Source organism: Antechinus flavipes, chromosome 6 (genome assembly GCF_016432865.1).
Source record: "Antechinus flavipes isolate AdamAnt ecotype Samford, QLD, Australia chromosome 6, AdamAnt_v2, whole genome shotgun sequence".
NCBI classification, from domain to species: Eukaryota; Metazoa; Chordata; class Mammalia; order Dasyuromorphia; family Dasyuridae; genus Antechinus; species Antechinus flavipes.
The window spans coordinates 138378471-138389420 of record NC_067403.1 but is presented as its reverse complement, the minus strand read 5'-3'; the positions used below and the strand labels follow the sequence as shown (position 1 = coordinate 138389420).

Genomic DNA, 10950 nt, shown 5'->3' with positions numbered 1-10950 from the left:
TTTAGAAAAAAAAATTTCACTCATTTGCTTATGGTTCTTTTTCTACTGTAGACTTTGATTCCCCTGTTGCACACACAAGCTCACTTGGGGTACTTCAATGGCAGAGGTAACCAGAGAGCTGCCCTGGTTGTAATGCACAAGCATGCTACTGCTGCCTTCTTACCTTTAGCTATAGACAAACACATGCTCTTTGTTCCTGTGTCCTATCCTGGATTATGGCCAGTGAATGGGAGAAAGTGAGCCATTTTCTCCTCATTGGTGTGCTATTAATGGATGGTTTTTAGCTGCCTTCAAAGAGGTTTATATACAAGATGCATGCAGATAGTAAGGGGACTGACTTTGTAGCTAATGTCCATGAAAATTAGCGGTAGTTGCCTATGAAAATGACTTCATGCATCAATGAATAATAGATTTCAGTATAGGCCTAGAAAGCTTCCCCCCCCCCCCCCCCCTTGATGTAGCACTGCTTTAACTTCAACTGCTATTCTGTATAGTTTTTTTTTTTTTAAACCATACTAATTGCAATTGTAATGGAATATTCACTGAAATTCTGAGCTGGAGGTGTCCAGAAAACCTATTGATATTGCAAAATTCACTAAATTTGTATCTGTCTGGCTGGATTATCTGTTAAGTAGAATGTGTGTGATACATCTCTAAAAATTTTGAATTAAAAATAAACTATACAGAACCGCTTGGCTGCTTGTATGTTACTAGTTAGAAAAATGTTGATGTTTGCTATTCTTTATTGAGTTACAATTACTTTTTAAAAAAATGTGTTTAATATATTTTCCAATATGAATCAGGTCTCTTTAAAATAGTTCCTAGATGGTGTTAAAGAAACAGTACCCTTTTATATTTCTCCCAGCTCCTCTCAAATTATCCTTATTTTTCCCCCTTAAACAATTAAAACATAATACAGCTTTTGCTATTGAGAAAATTGATTTATTTCAGTTTGTTGTTGCAATAATATCTGATACATCTATTTTTTTTTTCTTTTGAGAAAGCTATCACCGAGTTAGCCTGAAACTATGGCAGTCTTTCATTTAAAAAATAGCAAAAAAAAAAAAAAAAAAAAAAAAAAAGAGATCTGAGTTTTATTCTCTGATTTAATAATATCACTAGAAAGACTTCTGAACTATATAGATTTGCTTTTTAAAAATATATGGTAATTACTTTGGACTGTTTATACATTTTTATAATTCAACTAAAGAAAAAAAGATTATCTTCTCAATCACATAAGGTGATTTTTTCTTTTTTTTAAAACTTTAGTTTTCTTTAAAGAAAAAACTACTATTGAAATAACTGCTACAATTTATTCCCATTATGTGTCTCTTTAAAATAAAAACTCAGGTTTTTATTGTCTAAAGGTGTGAGACCTAATGTGGACCAAAATATTTACAAATATTTTTTCTTGCTTCTTTTGAGAAAGACTTGGTCAATCATTGACCATTATTAATACCTTTTTAATTTTCAGCAAAGAGAGAGCTCTAATATCTAGTTGTTTTAACTGAGACTTCAGAAGAGACCCTTTTGCTTTTGACTGACAAAGCAGTCAGCCAGAGGGATAATTATTGAGAGAAAATTTCCAACTATAATCATTCATGGTTCATAATCTTTAATATCTTAAAATTGTCCATATTTTTAGTTATTTCGATAACTAATTTTTTAAAAAAAATCTAACATTTAAATTTAACATCTGATTTCCTAACATTAACTTTAATAAAAGGGTACTGTCTCTCTAAGAGCTGAAAGCAATATTCTGAAAATGAAAAATTTGCATTGGAAGCTTTAGAAAAGTAAATCAGAATGCAAAGGAGAATAGTAGAGCTTCAATTATGGTATAATTTTTGTTTGGGTTAGAAATGTTTGATTTTTATAACAAAATGGTGACTAACATATTGCTATTTTAAAATATGTCCTAGTTTTTGTTGTTGTTGTTTCAGAAAAGCACTGAATGTTGAATATGTGTTAAGTCTCCGGGAATGTAGCAAGTTGATAAAAACCCAAGTCCAGTCTCCTTACAGAAAACAAACAAAAAGATCTGGAATTTTCTTTTTTTGGACATTTGTTTTGCAGCTTTCTACGTCTTAAGGCAGAGAATAGCCAGGATAAGGTGCCAACTCAAAGGTTAGAAGAACATATTTCTTGAAATAATCTTGGCAATCCTATGTCTTGAAAGGCATGCCCTCTAAATAATACATTTACAGAACTATAAATAAACCTTAACATTAGCTATTCTTTTTTATCTCTTTGGGGGAAAAAACATCCCATAGGGATATACTTGTTCTAATCACAGTTCTGCTCAGATCATTTTTAACTTAGATAATCCATGAATCTTTTTCTTTTCAGCCTATTTAACAAATCTAACAATAACTCCAATCTCCAGGAAATTTTATATTCCTTAATGCATAAAGAAAGAATCATATTCTCCAAATATATGGTTACTAACAAGTTTGTCATTAACATAAGAGATTTCTACCTCAAATTAATTAACTCTACATTCAGGTAAGAAATATTCTATTGTCTAAATTGCATAGAGTATTATGTTAATATTTATCAATTCTCATAATTCTTTGGTTGAAGGTACCAGTTGGTTGTATTGTTTGCTTTGAAGAAGAGAATACAATTGAATATAACATATTCATGGTACATTAATGGGAAATTTCACCAGATGATTTATATGAAATCTTAACTATTTTTGGAATTGGTAAAGAGAGATATCTGCTATTGGGAAAAAGATTACCTCATATTATAAGAAGTTCATTTTAAAAGGAAAGTTAATTTTATTGAAAAATAAAAAAATATATCTGGGAATAAATAAAGTTGATCAATCCAGAAATTTTTATTTTTTAGGAAGATATAAAACTCAGGTTAATGAATATGCCCTGTATTTTCTAAAAATGAATGGGATTCATTTTGAGATTGAGGTTATTTATTTTATTGATAAGATTGTAATTGAGAATGCTCTTGGAATATTCATTGAAGGACTTACCTGGTTATAGGCAAATGAAGACAATCTATTTATTGTTTTATTACTAATCTTATTTCTCATTCCTATTTCTAAGTTTATTTTTTTTTAAAAGACTTAATTGAAGTTTAGAATTTCTTAAATAATTAAAAAATAGATGGTAAAATTTGGGTTTTCTGGGCAATGTGCTGTTGAAACTCAGGGGGCTTTTTTCTCCTCTCTCTGAGACAAAATCTACTTTGCTTAAAGGGGACTGAGGTTATTTAGGATTTAGTAGTTTGCAATATGGTGGAAAGGAGGCAGTCGGCATACTGCAGTGAACTTTACCACCAAGTCAGACCTGAGTATGAATTTCAACACTTCCACTTAGTGGCTTTGTGAGTTTGTGTTAACCTCTGTTTCCTCATCTGAAAACTAAATGGTTTCTGAACTCCCTACAAGTTCTGAATTAATGATTGTATAATGATATTACCTTCCCTCAATAATCTTACCACAAATACCCTAATCAAATTTCTTCTCTCTATATAAATTTCAGATCTGACCCCCACCTTGAAAGGGAGAAGAAGAGGGAAGCTGGGATGAATTAAAAGTACTATATAAGATGTTGTAAAGCTGTTCCAATAGCTGAATAGATTTTGGTCCCCCATCTCAAAAGGCTCATAATACCAACCCACTATATTCTATACTTGTTGACTCAACATTCATGACACGAGCTAAAAGTCCCTTAATCCATCATTATAGCCTCTATTTCCTAGCCATCAAAAGGCCATTTTCACATCCCAACTCCTCCACTAAACCTTTCCAGATCTCTCCAAATGTGCAATCTCTTTTTTTTTTCTAAGCCTTAAGAATGTTTTATTTGTATCTCTTTTATGGTACATTTTGTATTTTGCCTAGCATTATAGATTTATGGGTACTTATATTACTTCTCTTATTAGAATGTAAGTTCCTGGAGAGCAAGAACTGAATTTGTCCTTTGTACCCTTCAGAAGGCCTAACACAAAGTTTTTCACATTATTGACATTCAATAAATATTATTGAATTAAAGAAAGAAAGAATAAATGAACACAAAGAGCATCCAATATACTTTCCAATGAAAATGCTAAATCTAGATCTCTTTTTTACCCCTTCTCACATTGTACTCAACTTGTATGCATGCTATAAACTTCTATTAGACCATAAACTCCTTGAGGATTATTTGTCATTTTTCCTAATGCCCAACACAATACCTAATGTATTATTAACATTGACTTAAATATTTGTCCAATTGAATGGGATGACTGGAGGTAGCTCATAGGACAAGTATAATGATGATGAAGGTTTATATTGGGATAAGACTTTGGAAAATTTATCTTGGTCATTGTGAGGATGGCAGATTTTATGAGCACCTCCAGAAATATATATGGTATATTCTGCAGAAATCTAATTGTATCCATTTTGCAGTTTGTTATGGTTAACTTCTACATACCCTAAGGAAGTGGTTTCTTTTATTTTTTTCTTTGAAAAATTAAAATTCTAAGTTATCTCTGTCATTAGAAAATTTTTGCTGAATCTCATTCAAGATCTAAAGGAAATATAAATGGAATTTATTCTTGAAATGATTTCCTTTTCTTCTACATGCTGATTCCTTTTTGTGTAGACTACAATTTAATCCATCAAACATTTACTAAAGGATTCTTATAAACTAGTAAAGAGAAAATTATTTGTCTAAAAATGTAAGTCAATTTAATTAGTTTTTAAAATATCTTAAATTAAGAGTTAGTTGCTACCTCTTAAAATATCCTGATTGGGAATTGAATGGTCTAAATGTTATATATGTATATTTATTGTTAAATTAAAAGATCAAAGTATTATAGAACCTTGATTAAATTTTAAGAATTGCAACTATTATATAGTCTACTAATTAAAACATGCTCTGCCTAATTACATATTTTCAGGCTATAAAACAAATTTTATGTGATAACTATATCCACAAAGAATTATTAATTCATTATTTGTCTCACAAATCAGCTTATCTGGTATGTTTGAAAACTAAAAGTTTCAAGCAAACTATCAGACCTGATACTAATTTTTAAACAAACTTAAGTTTTATTATTTTATTTATTTATTTAATTTTTTGCTGAAGCAATTGGGGTAAAGTGACTTGCTCAGAGTCACATCACTAGGAAGCGTTAAGTGTCCGAGACCAGATTTGAATTCAGATCCTCCTGACTTCAGGGTTGGTGCTGTATCCACTGTACCATCTAACTGCCCCTGAACTTAAGTTTTAAAGGAAGGAAAATGTTACAACTACTATGTTTTTATTTTGTTTGCCTAATGGAACAAAGTTGTTTGTTTTAGTCATGCTTTAGGAAAAAATTTTTACTGATAATTTTGTTTGATAAAGTATTTCAATTGAACAAATTTAACAATTCATCCTATAATCTGAGAGTACTCTTACATTAAACATGATGAAAATGAAACTGAAAAACCAATAAATGATTGGTGAATCAGTAGCACAATTAAAAATAGAATCCTAGAATCCTAGCTTTTGAGCTAGAAAAGATCTTTAGTCTCATTAAATAGATGATAAAACAGAAGCCCAGTAAAGTGACTTGCTCAATATTACTCTCATAAGTAGGTTATGACTTCAGATTCTTTGACTTACTAACCAGTATTCTTTCCATTTAATATTCATGCATGTGTGTATATACATATGTGTGTATGTATGTGTATATATACATATATATAGCATATATAAATTTTAAAAAATATTTTATTTTTCAAGATTCTAACAGAGTGTATTCTTTTACATGAATATATACCTCATAAAGATAACACTGATAAAATTTTCCTTACTGGCAAAGTGATTTTTGCCTGTTACCCATCATCAAGGTAACAAGCCCTCAAAATCACAGCTATCTCAGAGTCAGAAGTGTTGGCATACAGGAGCCATCTGACAGTGGCTGCTGGAGATCCAACCCAGAATGGATCTCCTCGTGTGAGAGGATGATACAAGGAGACTGAGAGGCAGTTGCTGTTCTCTGACCTCTCTCCTCTTCCTTCTGCCTCCAAGAAGAAATTTCAGAATCTTAGAAGTTACTTCAAAAACATACTTTGTTTGAAGATTTCTAATGAAGGGAAAATACCTCCATTCTGGACAGATCCTTATGTTTTTCAACAACCTTAATTGTTAGAAGTTTTTTCCCTGACGAATGAGCCTGATTTTGTCTCTGCACCTTCTGCCCATAGCTTCTTGTTTTGACTTATGGGACAAGCTGAACCTGTCTTGAATCCAGACCTGTTTCTACACAAGAGTCCTTTAAATGCTTTAAATACCCTGTGCACCACTCCCTCCCTTAAGACTGTTCCCCTGAAGCTCTTATACCTTTTTTCTACCCCTATTCTGGTCTTGTCAAATCTCAGCTTTGAGTTTCCTCCAGCGTTTGCCTTCTTCATTCCAGCATTCCCAAGCTGCTTAAAGTTCCTGGAAGAAATTACACAGTCATACAAACAAGATACAATCAATCAATCAGTATAAATTTGTCAAGCACTTATAATATGCCCAGCATTGACGTGGCACTTCGCCCACATCTGTCCACTACAAATTCTTGTTATTTGATCTTCTCTTTGCCCTCACTCTTGCCTATCAATCCTTATATTGTTACCTAATACTCTTTCACACCCTTCACAGCTGTTATCCAAAACCTCTCTCTTCTCAAACGGCCTACACCTTCACTCACTCTCATTCTTAGTAAAGGAGGCTACCCCCTTCTTAACTGAGAAAAACCAGGACTCTTTCCTTCATCTTCCCTATTCCATACTCTAATATACTCTCTGTTATGTCACAGTCTCTTGTTTCTTCAGGATGTAAGGAAGAAGTGACCCTTCTCTGAGAGTACCCCATCTTTTCTTGTGCTTTTGATGCCATCCTCTCTTATCTTCTCTGGGATCCTGCTCCTTAAATAATTCCTCCTTCCTCTGATTTCTTGCTCTCCTCATCTTGTTGCTGTTGTTATACAAAAGTTAACAGAGACATGTAAAAACGAGACATAGACAATCTGTCCATGAGCATACCCTTTTCATCATATACCACTGAACTATTCTAATTATTACCCATTTTTACAGTATCATTGCAATGTTTGAATAAATGCAATTTTGTATATGGTTAGATAATATCTGAATATTTTCCTGTCCATGTTATCATCCATCTTGGGAAACTTCTATTCCTTGTCCATTTTTACCCAGAATAGAATAGTCATTCCCAACTTTGTTAGTCTCTTGTGTAGCACTTGGCACATGGTCTGAGAAAATTGTTTTTCAAGTGCTTGCAACTGCCATGATGTACAGATACTTATGTACTCTCTATACCTGGGGTTTTTAATCTGGGGTCTGTGAACTTTAAAAATATTATTTTCTCTGAAGTTATTAACTTTTTATTCCTCTTTTAGCATTCAATTCTATTTTATTTTCAGTTCCAAATTCTCTCCCTTCTCTGTCCTTTTCCCCATCCATTGAGAGGCAAAAATAATAATAATGATGATAAAATGCATTACAAATATATATGCTTATGCAAAAAAATTCTGCATTATATGTGGTGATCTTCTTCTTTTAAAATAAGTAGAATAGTTCTCTCTAGGGGAGAGGGTAGGTTTCTCGGGAACGTTTTCTAGGGGCAGCCTTAGTATCAGTTCAGATCAATAATTACCCAAAATGCAGCCAGCTGGTAAAAATGCAAACGTTTATTTCTCCTTCCAAGTCTTGTCTCTTTCCTTGGGCCCGGTTAGCTTAGATTCTTAGAGGCCTATCTCTCTGCTTGGTTCCAAGAGCTCCCTCCGAATGTCTCCAAATCCAAAGGTTTTGTCCTTTAGCCTCTGCCTCTGCTTTCTTCAGTCTCCAGCCAGCACAAAGATGGAATGAATCTCTTGTCTCCTTCACTTGGGGCTCGGCTAGCTTTCTGGCGAGTCTTTCAGACCAGCTTAGTCTCAGTGGGGGAAGTGCAGGAGCCCAGCCACCACAGAGAGCCTTCTCAATCTCCTGCTCAACTCTAGACTCGTAGCTTCTTCCTCTCCAAACTCTTCTTCCGCTACCAGCCAGCCAAGTAGAAAATATTCGAATGAATCACTCTTCACTGGCTTATATGACTCTTCTGAGAGAATGGGATATGGGTTTTCTCCCATAGTGCTCTCTGGCCCTAAGAGCTTCAAGGGAGGTGTGAATTCAGATATCTCATACTAACCCTGAAATTTCCCAAACATGTGAACTCCAATGAGTAAAGATGCAAACACAAGCATTGTATCAATTAGTTCTATTTAGTACCTTGTTTCAGGTTCTGGCCCAAAACATCTTCTTATAAGAGCAGATCAATAATCTATCAACTCTAATGAGTTAGCAATTTGTAAAGATTCCAACAATTATCCATACTTAAAAAAAGGCAAAAGCAAAAAAAGAGAAGAAAATATGCTTGAATCCATTAGTTCTCTTTCTGGAGTATTATTTATCCTGAGACCTTTAGAGCTGTGAGTCTTTGTGTTGATCAGATTTACTAAGACTTTCCACAATTGATTATCTTTACAATATTGCTGTAACTATGTAAGTTCTCCTGGTTCTTCTCACTTTATTTTGCGTCAGTTCATACAAATCCAGACTTTTCTGAAAATATCCCTTTCATTTTTTCTTATATCATAATAGTATTTCATAGCATACATATGCTATAACTTATTGTTAACTTCTTTGTAAAAAATGTATTTGATAACTATTTCAAAATAATTGTTTTTCTTTGTTATTCTGCATATTTTATTTCACATATATAAGCACACAATTCTAAGAAGTTCCTTTGTTATTATTCCTTACCCATCAGTCATCACTGCTGCTCACTTATATCCATCATACATCTCTCCATTGTTTTATTTTTCACTCCCAATTTTCCTTTCTTTGAGACTGTCTTATTTTAAGATTTATAACAGTATATCCCTGGGATAACATTTGTGGTTTTTGGTTGTTTTTTTTTTTTAAGGCAAGATTTTGTGCCAATTAGAAAATTGGAATCATGAAAATGCTGTAAAATTTCCTAAATGATGAGCAGCCTTCTCTCTTCTTCCTATTTAATTATGAGTCCAAATATTTTCTATCAGTTTTGCTTGTCCAGATATGTGTACTTAAATAGATTATCTATTGCTAGATATAGGCAAAAATATAAATACAGAGAATGAAACAATTCCTACTCTGAGGCAGAATCTACTGGGAGTACATTCTAGGAATTTTTCATCCATTTAGTTTTTCTCATATAGATTAGTAGGCTGATCTTTTGAACAATCCTGTCTTTTGTGGAGATTCTGTCATGTTTTGGAACTTGTGACAATCAGTACAATAAGGTGTGGCAAATTAAAAATTAAAACCCTAAGATTACATATATTACACATATGTATCCCTGCCTGCATTCCATGAAATTTCCATGCAGTAACCTGTTTTCTCACTTGTTTTTGATGGCATTTTAAGTTCAGCTAGAAAAAAACTTATTGATAAGTTAGTCCTAAACTTCCCCCCCCCCTTTTTTAAAAGATACCTAAAGAAATAAAATGATTTGCCCAAGATCACACAACTAGTAAGAAATAGAGTCAGGATTCTACTCAGGTTTTACAACCATATTCTAATCTTTGTTCCATGTCTCTGGGTTACCGCTAAAGCAAACTGCCTACCATGTGCAAGACACTGTGTTAAGGGTTGGGGAAAGACAAAAGACATCCTTACTGCCCTCAAGGAGAAGAAGACAATATGCAGACAACTATGTATAAATGAGATATACATGGGATAAATTGGATATAATCTCATAGGGAAAGCAATAGAATTAAGGAAGACCATGGAAAGGTAGGATTTTAGCTGAAATTTGAAAGAAAGCAGGAAGATGGATTGGTGTCGCAAAAGACCATCATTAAAGAAAATACCAGAAAGAGGACCAGAAAGAGGAAAAGGACAGGAACTAGGAGGCAGCAATGGGAATAAAGAGGAAGTGGCAGATGAGATCTGCAAGAGAGTCTTCATAGCAGGAAGACTTGGGTAAAGGCTTAATATCTCAAACATACCATCTGTGTTTCCCTGGGGAAGCTACTTCTTCCCCCCACCACAGGTGAATTCTTTTTTTTTTTTTTTAATTATAGATTTTTATTTACAAGTTATATGCATGGATAATTTTATAGCACTGACAATTGCCAAACCTTTTGTTTCAATTTTTCCCCTCCTTCCCCCCATTCGTTCCCCCCGATGGCAGGTTGATCAATACATGTTAAATATGTTAAAGTATAAATTAAATACAAAATATGTATACATGTCCAAACCGTTATTTTGCTGTACAAAAAGAATTGGACTCTGAAATAGTGTACAATTAGCCTGTGAAGGAAATCAAAAATGCAGGTGGACAAAAATAGAGGGATTGGGAATTCTATGTAGTGGTTTATAGTCATCTCCCAGAGTTCTTTCGCTGGGTGTAGCTGGTTCAGTTCATTATTGCTCCATTGGAACTGATTTGGTTCATCTCATTGTTGAAGAGAGCCACATCCATCAGAAGTGATCATCATATAGTATTGTTGTTAAAGTATATAATGATCTTCTGGTTCTGCTCATTACACTCAGCATCAGTTCATGTAAGTCTCTCCAGGCCTTTATGAAATCATCCTGCTGATCATTTCTTACTAAACAATAATATTCCATAATATTCATATACCACAATTTACCCAGCCATTCTCCAATTGAGGGGCATCCATTCAGTTTCCAGTTTCTGGCCACTATAAAGAGGGCTGCCACAAACATTCTTGCACGTAGATATAAGCCCAGTAGTAATACTGCTGGATCAAAGGGTATGCACAGTTTGATAACTTTTTGAGCATCATTCCAAATTGCTCTCCAGAATGGCTGGATGTATTCACAATTCCATCAACAATGCATCAGTGTCCCTGTTTTCCCACATCCCCTCCAACATTCCGCATTATCTTTCCCTCTCATTCTAG

At 33.6% G+C, this 10950-nt stretch overlaps 2 protein-coding genes across 7 annotated transcripts in view; one reads left to right on the top strand and one right to left on the bottom strand.

Annotated features, from left to right (window-relative positions):
- TBCK (TBC1 domain containing kinase) overlaps positions 1 to 10950 on the bottom strand; it is a 640231-nt gene that overhangs the window by 116479 nt on the left and 512802 nt on the right. The gene's annotated exons all lie outside the window — the stretch shown is intronic.
- Positions 1 to 10950, top strand: part of NPNT (nephronectin) — a 117878-nt gene that overhangs the window by 27221 nt on the left and 79707 nt on the right. For 4 of the 6 annotated variants that reach the window (XM_051967436.1, XM_051967433.1, XM_051967435.1 and 1 more), the window contains exon 3: positions 2077 to 2127. The exons of the other annotated variants lie outside the window; for them this stretch is intronic. In XM_051967436.1, coding sequence (XP_051823396.1) covers positions 2077 to 2127 — 51 coding nt within the window. The remainder of the gene's footprint in view (positions 1 to 2076; positions 2128 to 10950) is intronic. 6 annotated transcript variants of the gene reach the window in all.